Source organism: Micropterus salmoides, unplaced genomic scaffold (assembly GCF_014851395.1).
Source record: "Micropterus salmoides isolate LMB-PRFRI ecotype aquatic unplaced genomic scaffold, ASM1485139v1 Ms_hic_scaffold_17, whole genome shotgun sequence".
In the NCBI taxonomy this organism is placed as follows: Eukaryota; Metazoa; Chordata; class Actinopteri; order Centrarchiformes; family Centrarchidae; genus Micropterus; species Micropterus salmoides.
In genome coordinates, this window is record NW_024040817.1 from 23,951,692 (window position 1) to 23,968,840 (window position 17,149).

Sequence of the window (17,149 nt, forward strand, 5' to 3'; positions counted from 1 at the left end):
GGTTTGGGTGGACGATGTCCCTGGTGTTTGCCACAGTGAAATTGCAATGTTTTCCAAGTGTCCCTCTGGGTTAGCCTGGGTGAGATGAGGCCTGAATCTTCTCTCTTGCTTAAAGCCCCTAAAAAATGCTCTGTGCGTGCTTGTATCTTCGACCAAGTGCTGATCCCATGTATGCGAATGGGTGTTTTGCTTGTGAAAAATGTGCGTGGTGTAAGCGTGCATTCCACCTGACATATAATGAAGGCTTCACACTGTGAGAGCCAGATTCGGTGGCGTCTGGGATCTTTTACCAGCTTTCCAGGGGACTATGCACAGTGTGTGTTAGTCATGTCGTGGGAATGTCAAAGAACAGCCATGTTGACACAGGTTTTGTGGTGAATGTGCAGAGCAGATATGCAAATACGAAGCTCACTTCAAACTGCAGATTAAATTAAAGCTACACCCTTGCATCTATTAACATTAGCAAAACCCACACAGCTCTACACATATACCTGTAGGACACAGCTTTGCAAAAAACACATAATCAGAAATGCATGTTTACATGTGATACATCTATAAGCACTGATGTGGTTTGTGTTCCTAACAACTGTCTCCAGATGTCAGTGTTTACCAATGCAGACAGGTTTGGGTTTGTTCCAGCTTGGCTTGCCATCTCCCCCCATGATGCAAGTGAGGGTTGGGTCTCCCTCTAGTGTGTAGCCACTGTCGCAGTGGTAGGTGACAGTGGAACCCAGCTTGAGGTCGGCACCCACCCGCGTCCCATTGCGCACCAGGCCTGGCTCGAAGCAAGACTCCCTGGGGTTCTCTGTGGAGAGAGGTAACACGGTGGAAAATCAGCGACAGAAGGGAATGCGTGTTGGTATTCACTGAAAGGATTTTTGCATCAAGCTGCAGCAATGACACTGGAATAGAAATAGTTTTCCTCGCCTAAGGTTACTGATATTCTCAGATTTCTTACTTCCGTTACTTGCTCCCTTTTTCCCGCTAATCTGTGAATTCCTCTTTTAGTAAATATATCTCACTGACTGCCACTGTTCTCTCTAGCCCTTGATGGTGCCCTTTCATCTGTGGCTGCTGGAGGTATGTATGGGTATGGAGACAGACAGGCAGCTGATTGAGAGTGGCGTTGCTCTGGCCCAAGGTCTGCTGACTGCACACAACCGCCTCTCACACAACGCTTCACTGTGCAGTCAACTAGAGAAGAAAATGCACATACGCAAGCTTTCTCTCACAAACACGCACTCACCCTAAACACACTCACTCGCTCGCACACACACGCACACACACACATACACACACACATACACACACACTGTATTTTACCACATATCAATCACCACTCCTAAGGTCATAAGAAAGATGTCTTACTCAATCTACCATCACATTGTTCTTTGGTGGAAAATGTGCATGCGAGAGGAGGCCTGTCAATTTGGCACACTTTACACCTTTACAGCTAAAATAAACATAGGAAAGAATGCCCAACGCAATTTAGTTCAATCTTAAATACAGTCCACTCTGGTCTCACAGAAAACTTCAATATTTGACCACACACACACACACACAAAATGGAAGGTGAGTCCAATGTTTTCCTTTTGTTAGGAAAACTTTAACTTACAATTCAGTGCCTCAACTATATCAGCTAGTTAGAAAACTTTAAATAGGAAACACTTCAACAATGCTCATCTTTTAAAAGCATCTATTTGTAATGTTCATTTGGGATGGTAATAAAGAAGACTCCTCTACTTCTTTCTCATGCCAGTGGAATTTACAAGAGACATATTCTTACCCGCCACAGAGATGATAATGTTAACTTCACGGAAACTACTTGTCTGTGTTTATTTAACTTCAAATGAAAAGGGCCAACATGTTGGGGGTGATTTTTGCATTAGTTTTTTCTTGCTCCACCATCTGCCATTTAGAAAAGGGTTCAATTTCCACTATGAACAACAACCTCCTCCTGTTGTGTACCATCATACAAATTCCCTTTACTCTATAAAACAAGCATACTGTGTAGTAATAGCAACAATGTCTATCTCTAACTAAATATCTAATGATTTATTGACATGAAAATGCATATGTATCGCCTTGGATAAATGCCTAGTTTCTAAGCTGAAAGCTGGGGACCTGCTGACCAGACAAGAGGCTGTCCTTCATGGCTGAACAGAGTGCTGGGGCCAGGAATGTGGTCTGTCTGTCACCCAGGGCACTTTTCTAGACAGGCTGAGCTCTTTCATGGGCTGATTTAGACCTGAACCTTCCCTCGCCACTTCCTCCATTAAACCAGCACACCTGGTAGGAGACAGCAGAAGGCGTGATGGATGTAGCAGGAATTAGGTGTGGACTAGCCCTGGACACAAGCTAGTGGTGAGGTCAGCGCAATGAAGACGGCCGATTTAACAAGCCTTGTCCTGGGACATTAGTAAGTGTGAGAGAAAATGGATAAGTGCCATCATTTGTTTTGGAAAATACTCGAAGGAGTTTAAGTGATGTGATGTGAAGTGAAAATGAGCCTAAGAGTTGCTGAAGGTATTGGATTCAGTATTTTTCTGTTTGTATGAGTCCATGTCTGTGTCTATGTGTTATTCAAATGTGGCTTAGGCATGGAAAGTTTCTGCCCACATATTTCCTTGGAGAGCCTAATCAGACCATGGCCAGAGACACAGAAACCGAAAGACATGATGACTGCCTGGTGTAAGAGGCTGACGGCACCTCAGGCAGATTTTGTAATGCAATTTTCAGTGGCGGGCTGACCAAATACTAGCTGGGCCAACTCGTCAACTTGCTGCTTCCTCACCAAACAGACCCAAACCCGCAGCCAAACATGCTTTTGTGCCATGTTGTTTGTCTGAAACTGAGGAGGTAATTTATGTATTATTTGGTTATGGTTCATTAGTGTGGAGAATTGCAAGTGGGTAGAGGGAGTTTTTTCTGAGCCACACACTGGGTCCATCTGCTCTACCAGATTGGCCATAAAATATCACACACTGCAGTAAATATTGCTGGGAGTGAGTTAAGGGGTACGCTCTGTGACATTGTCTTACCAAAACACTTTGCTTCACCCCATTTATGTACCATTTGCAAATGATTCACAGAGCTGCATTGCATACACAGGTAGTGTTCTGAAATCATCTGAATTGGTTATATAGATCAAATCCCATCTAGCCGAGAAACAAAGAGCTCAGGGTCGATCTGGAATTGGTTAAACGTCTGATACCTTAAACAGCTCTAATTGAGGCAGGGAGATTTAGGAAGATTTAACACTGTTCTCTCAAGCAAAGCCCTTAACGAAGATGCCCTGTCTAATTTAAAGCGTGTTCAGCGTCTGTATATTTGTTAGGAAAAAGGCTTAAACATACAGGCAGTGAAGCGTTCCCCTGTGAGTCTGAAACACAGATGCAGAAAACACAGTGTGTTGTGCTATCCTTAAACCAACGGGCCATCTTTCAAGGATGTTTGTGATCATTCGGCACCATGTGTGCGGCACAGATCACCACGTGTGAGCAAATAAATCTGGGTCTCCCAAACAGCATGCTGTGGTCAGCTAAGCTCAGCCGTGAGACAACAAAATGTTGTTTGCTCTAATTTATGAGAAGCCTTTTGTGCAGCTGCAATGCTCTGATCAAAAAGAGCTTAAGCACACATGCGGTTGGCTTTTCATTTTCATAATTCTTTGTGTTAGTCGGCTACTAGAGGAGTTACAGATCAATGGCGGCGCCCAGGCAGACCATGGCACAAATGGGAGGGTGGTGATCAGGACGCTGCAGCACAGACACCCCATTCTTTCTCTGAAGCAATTTTCACACCACTAATCTCACTCGCTTTGGACAACACACAGTAGAAAGTTAAAAAGAAACAATCTGCAAGGTCGATAAGCAGCAGGGTGGGAGGGTACATCCACTCTCACTCTGCCAGAGGAAGAATTTCAAAACATGAATTGTTTAGGGGATAAAGCCTCACATACTATTTAAAATTCACTGTTTTGTTTAGAATCTTAAGACAGTGGGGATGAAAAAACTGACGATGAAAAGCTCTTTCACATGCAGACACAGAAGTTTTTGCTAGTTTGCTAGTTTTGACCAATTAACCAAATACTGTGTATTTTTCGAGTAATTCCTCTAACCATAAAGGCGCCCACCTGTGTACTGCAGCACAAATCCATTGCTGCTGAGGGAAGCATCGCTGCGGAAAGCCAAGAAGAGCATGTTGGAGCTGCTCTCAATGCGGTCTGGAACGTCTGTGCCATAGAAACTACCCAGCAAGGGGCTGAGGGAGTCTGGCCCATCGTAGATATGTAAGAAGTCATAACTGGGCTCCAAACTGAACCTGGTTACAGAGGCGTAATAAAAATAAATACAAACCCTCCCTGTAAACATTTGCACCACACATGAGTTTTAATAAGGTAAGAACCGACTTTACTGGCATAATTTAAAAATAGAAAATTAATCATTTTATTATACGAAGTAATAGGGTTAAATATGATAAAACCTGCATGGACACTAGTAGTGATTTTATTGTGTATTTATGTGTAAAATAGGTATACACAACAATGACATAAATATTCAAGTCCAAACACACATGTTGCTATTAGTTTGGTACTGAGACTTACTGGTTGAAGCTAAGAGCGATGACATAGTCCTGTGTGACAGCAACTGTCCAGTCACACTCCCTTCCATGGGGGTATGGTTCAGGATAGTCTGGAGACAGAATCAGCCCACTAGGACCTGTCAGGTTCCCGCCACATGGAGCTATGAATAGGTAGAAACTGATTAGTGAACGTAACAGTAAACAGCATATAGGCAACACATAACATTTCCAAAGGTTTTAATAATAATAATAATAATAATAATAATAATAATAAACACATTTATAGAGCATTTTTCATGGTCTTCAAAGCCACTTCACACAAATTTAAATACACAGGATAAAAAGATAAAAAGATCATAGCAACACACAAAAGCTGTTCTGAAAAGAAATACCAACTAGTAGCAAATACATTTGTTTTAACTATTATTTAGGGTCACCTGCTGTATGTGGTATATGGCTTTTATGCAGGAAGTCGCAGTGAAAGAAGGTTAATTGAGACGTAGCTAATTCTCATTGACACTGCTTACCATGTGCTTAACTGTCAGAGAACTGTCCTGCCCAACCCCTCACCCCAAAAAATTATCAAACTAATTAAGCTAAGCACTAATTAAACAAGGCAGCTAATTATAATGTCTTACTTGCCATTGTTAATTCACATTGTTTGTTCATGTGTGCTCAGACAGACAGACAGACAGAGAGAGAGAGTGCGAGAGAGAGAAGACTGCAAAAGAGTAGAGGTCTGACTGAGAGCTCTTCTTTGTTATTGAGAAACCGGATAATCAGATCTGTCTGTCTGCTGCAGTGCCTTCAGGAAACATCTAGGGAATATGGCAATCGGGTTTGCCACTTAAGATTCACTTAAGGAGTCTGTTATGTAATCAGGTTAGGAATCTCTAATGTCTACCTGTTTCGCAAAAGTCAGACCACTGACAGAGGTGATACAGTAGACTGCATTAGGCAGAATATAGGGCATAATATACTTATTTATACCTAAACTTCTTACTCCTACTTGAACATCCAGTCAGAAATAAGTCTGTCTTATATGTAAAAGTGCACATACTACATGTTCTTATTACTCAGCAGTAGTATTTCACGACCTTCCGGCTAGTTCTGATCATAATCCATGTAGCATCATTAGCCACTACTGATGATTGCGTGCTATCTTAAAGTACCTGTGCATGTAGGAGGGTCTGGCTGCCAGAAGAAGCGACCGTTGATCTCAGTGCAGGTGATCCTGTTGGCCCCCTGCAGGACGTAGCCAGGATCGCATTGGAACACCACATGGTCCCCGGGCTCCCTGCTGTCACCGCCACGGGTCCCATTAGTTGGCATGCCTGGGTCATTGCAGGAGGTTGCAGTAGAGACTGGAGGAGCAAGAGGATACTCAATCATTGAAGTGACATGAAAATATTCAGTTACAAGATGAAAAAGGGGTATTTATGTCATGGTTCACAGTTAAACCTATGTGTCTCTACACCCAGTTACCACCCAGCCATTTGACCCATGTTCATCTAACATTTCCTTCACCTCCCTCCGTCCAACCCTCGTATCATCGTTCCGCCTCACCAGAGAACTGCAGAGCGAAGCCCTGCTTGCTGGTGAAGAAGTCTGTGGTGAACTGCAGGCTGACAGTGTTGAAGGTGCTGTGGGCGTCTGGGGGCAGCGCTGAGCCGCTCAGCTCCCTCAGCAGGACCCCACCATCCTGGGGCCCGTCCCAGATACGAAGCACGTCATGGACCTCCTCCGTGTGGAAAACCAGGAAATGCAGACTGTTAAAAACAAAGAAAAGATAGTTTAGAGATCCACGACCGCGATATCTGATTTATGAAGACTTTAACCCCCACACATTGCCCCTTACAATTCAGTCTTACAGAAAGCAAGCTGACTATTGCCACCTCCTATTTGCATTTAATTTTGTTCTTCAGCCCTTTTATTGGAAAGTAATTGTAGCTGAAGTCGATATCTGACAGCTTTTCTATTAAAAGCTTTAGTCATGAGAAAAATCTAGGCTCCAGTTGTTCTGTCACATAATGTTGGTGGTACACAGACCATGGAATTTGTAAAAGTCTTCTGCATGGTCCATTTTTCCAAAAGTTTACTATCAAGGTTAAGTATTTTGTTTGTATTATATGGAGACTAAAATTAAATATCATGATAACAAAGCAGAAAGGGGGGAAAAAGAAAAAAATCTCAGCGTTTAGCAATATAATTTACAATTTCTAAAATGTAAAAAAAGGATGAGTCAGAGCCGAGGAGGAGGAATTACATGGATTTAATAAAACTACTTAGCATTTAAAACCAATGCACACAAGATAATAATGTGATTAAAGGGAACAATATGAATAGAGGAAAGACAAAAACATGGTTAAGGGCAGGTATAAAGGAAGGAAACAACATTTTGAAATGAACCACAGACGCCAGATCCAGAGCATTCAATGGATGTTCCACAATGTCAGTCAAGCAGATACATCTGCCACGGCATTTAATAGTTTCAGTCTAGACATCAGAAAGATGATGCTGTCAAAATATCTACCCTTCACTTTGGCGCAGACAGCTGTCAACCAGTTGGTGGTCCACTGGATGTGATATGCACTGTAGCTGTGTACGTGTGTGTTTCTGTGTGGAAATGCGGCAGGCTCAATGCAGTGGATTCATAATGATGTATTGCTAGGAGTCTTGTGTGTGAGCATGTGCAAGTATGTGTTTTTTACAGGCTCAGCAGGAGTAAAGGGAAAGAAAGTGGTATTTTAGAACAAATGAGGGACTGGCGGTAATGCTGACATGGGCCATTTAATGTAAAGGACTTATTTAAAGACAAACAGTATTCTCAGCAGCTTCACCCTAAAGCAAAGTCGTAGAAAAAAATATAAAAACATGGCCAATTTATGTCAGCTAATTTAATTTGCACTTTCATTTGTTTTTCTCTGAAGCACATGGATATGGGGATGCACTGTGATGTAGGTGTGCTCAAAATAAAGGAAACATTTTTAAAAACACACAGTTTAACATGGTTAAAACTGTGTTGAATTGAACTTGACTAACCTGCTTAAGACAAAGCAACAGTGTTTTTTCTCCAAATGTAAAATAAATCACTGTCTCTAATGTTGCTTTAACATGGTCTATTTGGATGATGCGTTACATCTTGTTTGAATATCACAGAGCATTAAGACAGCACCGGGTGAAAATGAGCTCACTAGGGAACACCAGTCTTACCCTGGTAGTGCAGCAGTTAAAAATATACCACTGACAAATTCTAACAAAAAAATATCTAATAAAGGTATCCCAACCTTTTGAAAATTTATGATTTCTGTTGCATGCATTTAAAATTAATTGATTTATGATTCAAAGAGCTCATATAAAATATATATTGTGAAAATTACTTCATTATGAAAATTCACAGAAAACCATTTTGTCCCAAAGCAAATTCCTGACTTTAATTTCAGTTTTAATGCAAAGCTAATACCACTCACTGTAATAAAATACTTATTAAAGCACTTAAGTTCAGAGAGCTTCTGTAGAGCTCTGTTCATTTTATTATTTTGTCTACAAGCTTAAGCTTGGCTCATTTTAAATCTGTCCAGAAGTAATTTTCGCAAAATCTCAAATTCAAATTCAGTGTGTTGAATGATAATCTCTGTCCTAGTCATTTTAAGGAAATCGTGGTACTTTGTGTTTGTAGTATCCTCATCCCAAAACACACACACAGAGCCCTGAGCTACAGATGATGCAGAGGAGAAACAGCAACCCACTGATATGTCGGGTTTAGCAACAAGTTTCCCACCGTTTCTGCATAATTGGTGTCAGACTCCCATTCCCATACTGTCTGATGTGAGAGCAGCAGCCAGAGGCTACTAAACAATGTGCTGCGTGTGTGGATACTGTACATAACCTACTTGACAAGTCCTGTTGCAATGCCTGTGAAAGAAGTGCACATAAAACAAACAGATGCAGACAGGCACACTGGTACACATTCACGCAAATCTACACTGATAGGTATATTTGAAGGGTATGCTGCATTACACGCTCGTACATAAGCATCCACGCTTGAGAAACAGATGCAGCAATAGAGACATACATACATACAGTAAACACTATAACCCCCTTATCTCTGCAGAGCAGCACATCAAATGTTTCCAATATTCATCATCTAAGAACTTGCATAAAAACTAATCCTAGTCTTTGTAGTCATTCCTGCTTACAGTTCTTTTGCTAATATTCAGTGAAGCGTATATAATACCCTGTGACATGCAATAATCATTCAAAGCAAAGCAGTAAATATAAAAACAACACGTACAAGAGAGAGCATTCTGAACCGGTTTAACTCTCCTCTGTACTCTTGGCCTCACACAATTACAAGGCACACCTGTGCTTTCTCTTGGGGAGCAGAGAATCGAACCCCAATGTTTTAAGTGTGCAAGAATTAGAGAAGACACCCATATTTTGTTTAGAGGGACAGCAGTCTAAAGCTTGGAGAGATTATTGTCAAACCACTCAGTGGTTTGAACCAAACAATGGAGGTGTGAAAGTAACCCTTCTTTGGCAAATACTGCTGAGGAGCACTTTAGCAGGGCAACTGTCCCTGTAATGCACCAGTAGAATACAGCATACAGGGTGCCAAACCTTTTGCAGATGACACATTTATTATCTATTTTGGTAATGTGTTAAATTAAATCAGCAGAAATACATAAAATATATTTTCTGCAAAGATGGTGTTAACTAGAACATATATAGACAATTAAAGCTGCAAGCTGCGTTGGGCGGGCACTCGCACGTGTAGTGCGTTGAGGTGTGAGGCGGCTGTGTTGCAGATTCTGGAGCTCTGCCGGTGTGGCTGTGAATTTGCCACGCACTTCGGACGCTGCTCAAAGGTGTGAATCATCACTTCCCCTGTCCCCTTTGTGGTGCTACATAGCACTTGGCGCTCCGACTATAACTGAAAATTGGCATGTATATGTGTTAGGGGCATGATCATCATCAAGCACGTAAAGTTTGGTGCAGATGTGAGCATGTAGACTGAAGTTACAACAACTTTCTGTTTTATGGCGAATCATTGATTTTGGACCCCACGCCACAGACATGCTATTCCACAAAAACTCTTTTTTAATTTGCTCTAATTTGTACAACTTGTAATCATCAATGGTGAGTGCACAGCAAAAATCTAAAGTTGGTCGGACTAAATCCCTAGGACTTCCTGTTGGGTGTCGTGCTTTGCTCCAAGAGGCTTTTTGGTACGTCTGGACATGATACATGTGCCAGAGAAATTTCATACATGTAGGTGAAACGTACCACGGGGACTGCTTCGTTAAAGGTCACTTCCTGTTGCCAGCTGGTGGCGATATAACTATGGGTGAATGTCGGTATGCAAATGTGTTCAGGGCGGGACTCTTATTAAACGTGTAAAATCTGGTACAGATCTGCGCATGTACAGTCAAGTTACAACAATTTCCTGTGTCAGGGTGAAGTGTGGCCTCATCAATGTGTTAAGGGTTTTCTGGGAGTTTTGAAGTTCATATGTCCAACCTGCTCAGAGTAGTACATTACAGCGTAAACTGTGTCATTTCCTGTTGCCAGCAGGTGGCGCTATGACTTTGAGTGAATACTGGCATATGGATGTGTTCAGGGCAGGATTCTTATTATACATTTAAAATGTGGTGCAGATGTGAGCATGTATACTGAAGTTAGAACAACGTCATGTTTCATGGCGAATCATCAATTTTGGCGACACACCACGGGCAAACTGGTCAACTGGTAATAACTGTTTGAACTTTAAATCGTCAGTGGGTTTAGACTGCACAGTGACAATTTGAAGTCAATCGGGCTAATTCCCTAGGAGGAGTTTGTAAAAGTACAAAGTGTTTAAATCGCCAAAAATGACCATTAAATCCAAAATGACCGACTTCCTGTTGGGTTTAGGCAATGACTCCAAGAGGCTTTTTTGTATCTCTGGACATGGATACACGTACCACAGAAATTTCGTACACATAGGTGAAACTTTGCCCGGGGGCTGCTCTGTAGGTGGTGCTAACAAGCTATTTTGCCACAACCACAATATAAAATATGAAATTTTTCGCGCCGCCTGAATTATGTGCTGAGTTTTCGAGCATGTTTAGGCATCCAAAATTGAGATTACTTTGCAGAAAAAATAAATATAAGTCCTTCAGTTCCAATAGGGACCTCACATGTTTCATGCTCGAGCATAATGAACAAAGAATATGTACAGTTGGCCAGACACCAGTATGTATTTGTGTGTAAATGTGAAGGTGGACATTGCTAGAAAAGAACAATCATTTTCAGGAAAGTTTAATGGATAAAAAAGCAGTGCTGAATAAATTAATAAAATATGAAATATTGAAAAAATAAAGAAGTAGTATAACAATAATAGTAATAATGAATAAATGGTGTTATTCTGCAGTGCTCATTCCACATTTCTCAGACAAAGAGTGAATAGGTTCTGTATTTCTTATATAACTCCAATACCAGTCCTAATACACTATAGCGCTATCTTATTTACAACATTTGGTGCATCCTGGTTAGCCCTTCCACTTCCAGCGACCAAAGGTTATGTTCAAAGCCCTCCATCCCTGTCATGTAAGCGCCTCAGGCAGTGGGATGCTTGTCATGCAAATGCTTTTGTGAAACCCTTAGGTCCTTTTTACCTATGCTCCACCTCCCCATACCCTAGACAGAAGACGCTGAGGTGTTTCACAGGATTTGGCAGCATGAATAAAACAAAAAAAGCACGTCTTCTAATATGTGTACGTATGTGCCTTTATGCATCAACTATTAATGTGCATATGTACAGCATTTGTGCATTGGTGTGATGTGAATGAGCCTGAAATGCAATCTCAGAATCAAGCACCAGTCATGTGTTGGATCCATGCTTATGTCTTGACAGATTCCATGTTCTAATGCAGCTTTCAGGACTGTCAGGCACCAATAGACATTATGTTCTATTTTCAGACAAATGTGGTAAAAGGAAGACAGAAAGGTACATGAAAGGAAGAGGATGAGGAGATGAGTAAAAAAGAGAAGATGGCGAGAGAATAACAGTGATGCAGGAAGGTAGCAAGAAAAGATGTTGATACTGACATGGACAAATCTATCCATCTCTTTCTTTCTTTTACTCTGAGGTCATGAAGACCAGAATTTTTTGAACCAATCCTCTTTATTAAAACTTTCTTTATAGCCATTCCCAATTTTTCTTGTGCTCTGTGATGCAGACACTGGCGCCATAGCTGGGCAGGTTCACACTTGTTAAATGCGACCAAAATACTTCACAGCTAGTCATACAAATTTGTTCACTGCAGTGGAACTAGGAAGCTTCCACTGGGGAAAGTCCATTTAAAGACAAACTTGACACAAAAGCATTAACACAAAAGCTTGGGGAAGAGGGGTGAGGCGGAGTGGGTGGGGTTGGGAGGTACACCAAGGATGAATAAAAGGACAGGTTGAGAGAAGTGGAACTACTGTATGTCTCCCCAAGAAAAAGGGAATCTGGGTCTATGTGTGCAGTTTATGTTTTGTGGAGTCATAAGAAGCCCCGTTTTGAAGTTTACTGCTAAGGGCCCTCCTTTACACTTGTCCCCCACTTAACAAGATAAAACAGTTCAATCAAGTGTCAGAGGAATTGCCGCAAGGAGATGTGATGGGGACAAGTGGGATGGAAAAAAATTTCTCAGGTATTTTTTGATTCTGCCTTAATTGTTTTGTATTCATATGAGAGAAATAGAGAGTGAAACAGAGAGTGCAGAGCCTCTCATATGAATGCAAAATAGTCTAGCTGCAATCATGAGTCATGTGAGGAGTCTTCACAGTATGTGTATGTGTGCACGAAGATGATAAGTAAGTAGGTGTGTGTGTGTGTGTGGGGCGGGGGGTATGAGGCAATGAGCAAGAAGTTACATATAGAACAAACATGCAACTATCTGCTTTCTCACAACTAATTGAGATTGCATGTATAAAGGCAATGTCATGCTGAGAGCTAACCCTCGCCAATAAATGGGATCATCCTTCAAGGTTGAGACACATCCATACCATGGGTTTTAAAAGACACCAACCTCACCAGACAGTACAACCAACACATTGGGGTTGTCTTGAAACCTGAACCACAGAAATCGTTTTCCAGTTCATGTACTGCAAGGCACATGATGTATAAATATGTATAACACGTTATCATACAGATAAAAGGTAAAACCGTTACAATTTTGTTTGGGCAGGAAAAGGTGTGAAATTAGGAAAACAAATCTGTGAGATAAAAGTAGAGGTTAAAGAACGTGCACACACATGCACACATCCTTCTGCCTGCACCATCCATTTACATTAATTCGCTTACAATAATTACTCAACCTTTTTCTTTCTTTTGTTTTTACTTTTTCTTCTTTACTTTGTATCAATAACAAATACAACTGCCTTTTATAAAGTTCCATCAAGGAAAAAAGACATGTAAAATGAAAAACTACGACAACACGCAGTAATGAGGATGATCAACAGCACATTAATGTTGTACATCTACTCATTAACACAACAACAACAAGAAAATGCCACACCTTACCCCCTCCACACTTAATTTATCAGAATATCTGAAACCTTAGTATCCTTGATGTACTTGAGAAAGCACTTGACACATGCATTGGACCATTTCTCTAACTTAAGAATCTATAGCACAACCTCAATCCAATGTATATGAGATGGGGGTGCAGGAGATTTCCACTTCATTAGGATCAGTCTCCTAGCCAGTAAAGTGGTAAAAGGGGAATACATTTTTGGGGGGTAAAGAGAAACAGGGTAAAGAGGATGACACCCCAAAGAGAGCACTGAAAAGGGTTATGGCTGAAGATTTTGACTCAAAGTATACAAAGTACTAAAAAATAATTGTCCAGAAGTTAAACAAGGATGGACAGAGCCAGAGCATATGCATAGTTGGCAGGGTCCTGATGACATCTGTTACAGATCAGGGAGTGTGGTGCACCACTTTATATTGTATCAGGCCATGCTTTGCACAAATAGATGAGATGTGTACTCTTCCCAGAATCTCTCCCCAAACCTCATGTTATTCATCCATTCATCCATCGTCAACCGCTTATCCTGCATACAGGGTCGCGGGGGGGCTGGAGCCTATCCCAGCTGACATCAGGCGCAAGGCGGGGTACACCCTCGACAGGTCGCCAGTACATCGCAGGCCTCACGTTATTTCCTGCCCCAAATCTGTCTTCCAATAACTTAATCGAATCAAGTGACTCTATGCCTAAGTGTAGATTCTAGAGACGAGAAGGCACTCAACCTTATCCTTAACCATAACCAGTCTCAAATCTTTCACTTACTTGAATTTAATTCAAATGTAGAACTACCACAATTCAATTAGCTATACTCAAGCAAATACAACTTCACTGTTTGAAATGAATCCATATTTTGAGTGGTTCAAAACACAAATTGCTTCAGGAAGAAACAGAAGCACACACAAGTGAACAAACTAGAGATACATAAAAAATTAAACTTTGTTTTGGGCTGTGCAAACCCAGTGGAATATATGTGCATATTAATTTAAGACTGGGGGCACTATTTATGTGATAGAGGAAGACAAATGTGGGATACATTGCATTGGAAAAGTGGTTTATATGGATCTGTAAAGAATGTACATTATATGATGTTATTTCCAAAGACTATTTTAGAACTCAGATTTTATCATTCTAGAACAAGTACAGAAAGAAAACAGACCAGAAAGAACAGAAAGTACTTCTGATCTTATCTAGAGACAAATCCTGCTGCTGCTTTGTAGACAGCAAACAAGTGAACAACTACTAAGACACTGTGACAGACCCCAATTGTGATTTGCTGAGGATATGAAGACATTTTGTAATTCAGCTCTCAAGAGATATCAATGGTTATGGAGTTCAACATTACAGTCCAAAGTAACTGGATTCGCATTGAACATTTGGTTTTCACTGTAAACTCTCCCTTTAAAGGTGTTGAGTGAAATCATACTCTTTTCTAACCTCTCTCTGCGTTATACTGTACTGTAATATGCAATCTTTGATGGAAGTTCACAATAACCTCAAATTATCAGTAGGTTGGATATTAATACGCACTGATTTATTGTGCAACAGAAGTATGTGAAAGAGAAGGTCATGATAAAAGAAACAGAAAACCAACAGAGGAGGGATTACAAAGCCAATTATTCATCCCCCCACAACCAAAATGAACTATAGACAGAGTTCAACTACGGGCCTAATTAGAATGGGCTCCCCGCTCTTTATTTACTGTGTAAGTCCTATTGATGCCTTGTGAAACAGTCAAAACAGCACCATACAGTATTATGACCTACACAATCAAACATGTTGTACAACATTGGAGCTCTCAAATTAGAGGGCGTGCTTCTTACTAAATACCAATTTTAGATGAATATGTATGGCTTCATTGTTTAGTGTACCATGTGGCCTAAATCCCTCCTATGATCTCTGCAGCAGTAACCACTGGATTTTCCACCTGTGAAATGGCACACTGCCTCCCTTACCTCTATTCCTTCTATATTGTTATTATCTCTTTATATCTGTATTCCACAATCTGCCTCCCACCTATATTCTCTTTCCATCAATAACTCTCCTGTTCTTTCACAAACTTAGTACAGTTTGATTATTGTGCTACCTTCAACTACACCATTTGATATACAAGGACTCCCCGGGCTAATGCATTGCAAATTCTTTGCAATAATGAATTGCGAGGGTGGGATCAAAGGCATGGATATGGAGCATACCTTGCAGAGGAATGCCATCGACCCAGAGGTAGTGAAGGCACTAATGAACCTAAACTAGCAATCATGAGGGACCTAGGAATGTCAGATGTTCAAGCTATGAGACAGCACACACACACAAACATATCCATGCAGACAACCACAGAACTATTATGTAAAATGATATGGTACAGTGAACAACAACAAAAACAAAAAAAACTATACAGTGCAGTGTGAAAGTATTAGGACATGTTTTTCATTGTGTTGGATTTATACACATTGGAATCCAAATGAAATAATGTCCAAATTGAAGCTTAAAACGTGCCTGGAACAAGCAAGTACTGGCTGTGATAAAAGCCTGTCAGAGATTACTAGGATAGATACCAATCTTCTGATGATGTCTGTAGACATAAACTTTTAATTAAGTTCATATTGAACTGTGAAAGTACTTCCTGTCCCCTAAAATTGTTGAACTATGTTTGTAGAATGTATACAAAAAGCACTATGATTCCAATGTGCAGTACAGAGTACAGAGCATCACAACAAAGGATTTTATAGGATAGTATATATAGTACATACATGTTCCACTCTGACGAGCATGTGATGTGCTGGAAAATGTAATCCACTTTATGAGGAGAGAGAGAGATTATAGCCCTCAGACTTAAACCATCTTTTGTGTTCTCTGATTCTTCCACATGCTCCTTCATATACACATGTACTTGGATTTAACAGAATGCTCCTTGTGGAGCACTGTTCCTTAAATTACCTAGGCTTACAAGATTATTACATTAGTTTACATTGCTGCTTCAAGAAAATGCCTAAACACAGTTAATATTCTGAATACATTCAACACACTTTGCTTGATTCTTCAGGCTTAGTGGCCATCCATTTCAATGATGTCAAACATGGAAGTTATCATAAGCATGTTGATATTTGACTGACACTGGTCTTAACATGCTTGCAGTCCTAAGTAGGATAGAGAATAACAGTAATACCACCACGGTTAAGAGTTCAATATTCATCTTTATCTTCTTAAAAAGTATAGTATGCACACACACACACACACACACGCCAGCCACTTTATTAGGTACACCTGTTCAATTGCTCGTTAACACAAATAGCTAATCAGCCAATCACATGGCAGCAACTCAGTGCATTTAGGCATGTAGACGTGGTCAAGACAACTTGCTGAAGTTCAAAGCGAGCATCAGAATGGGGAAGAAAGGGGATTTAAGTGACTTTGAACGTGGCATGGTTGTTGGTGCCAGACGGGCTGGTCCGAGTATTTCAGAAACTCCTGATCTACTGGGATTTTCATTCACAACCGTCTCTAGGGTTTACAGAGAATAATATAAAAAATATAAAATATCAAAGTGAGCGGCAGTTGTGTGGACGAAAATGCCTTGTTAATGTCAGAGGTCAGAGGAGAATGGGCAGACTGGATTAAGATGACAAAGGTAACAGTATCTCAAATAACCACTCATTACAACCAAGGTATGCAGAATACCATCTCTGAATGCACAACATGTTGAACCTTGAAGCAGACGGGCTACAGCAGCAGAAGACCACACTGGGTACCAATCCTGTCAGATAAGAACAGGAAACTGAGGCTGCAATTTGAACAGTCTCACCGAAATAGGACAATAGCAGATTGGTTGCTTTGTCTGAAGAGTCTCAATTTCAGCTGCGACATTCAGATGGTAGGTTCAGAATTTGGAGTAAACAACATAAACGCATGGATCCATCCTCCTTTGTATCAATGTTTCAGGCTGGTGTTGGTGGTGTGGTGGATATTTTCTTGACACACTTTGGGCCCCTTAGTACCAACTGAGCATCATT

The 17,149-nt window shown here is 40.8% G+C and overlaps 1 protein-coding gene across 1 annotated transcript in view; it reads right to left on the reverse strand.

The window, feature by feature from the left end:
- csmd2 (CUB and Sushi multiple domains 2) overlaps positions 1-17,149 on the reverse strand; it is a 251,780-nt gene that overhangs the window by 69,979 nt on the left and 164,652 nt on the right. Inside the window, exons 27-31 of the mRNA XM_038725504.1 lie at positions 6,151-6,353; positions 5,757-5,948; positions 4,607-4,745; positions 4,136-4,323; positions 611-805 (exon numbers count right to left, since the gene is read on the reverse strand). Of these exons, the coding sequence (XP_038581432.1) occupies positions 611-805; positions 4,136-4,323; positions 4,607-4,745; positions 5,757-5,948; positions 6,151-6,353 (917 nt within the window). The remainder of the gene's footprint in view (positions 1-610; positions 806-4,135; positions 4,324-4,606; positions 4,746-5,756; positions 5,949-6,150; positions 6,354-17,149) is intronic.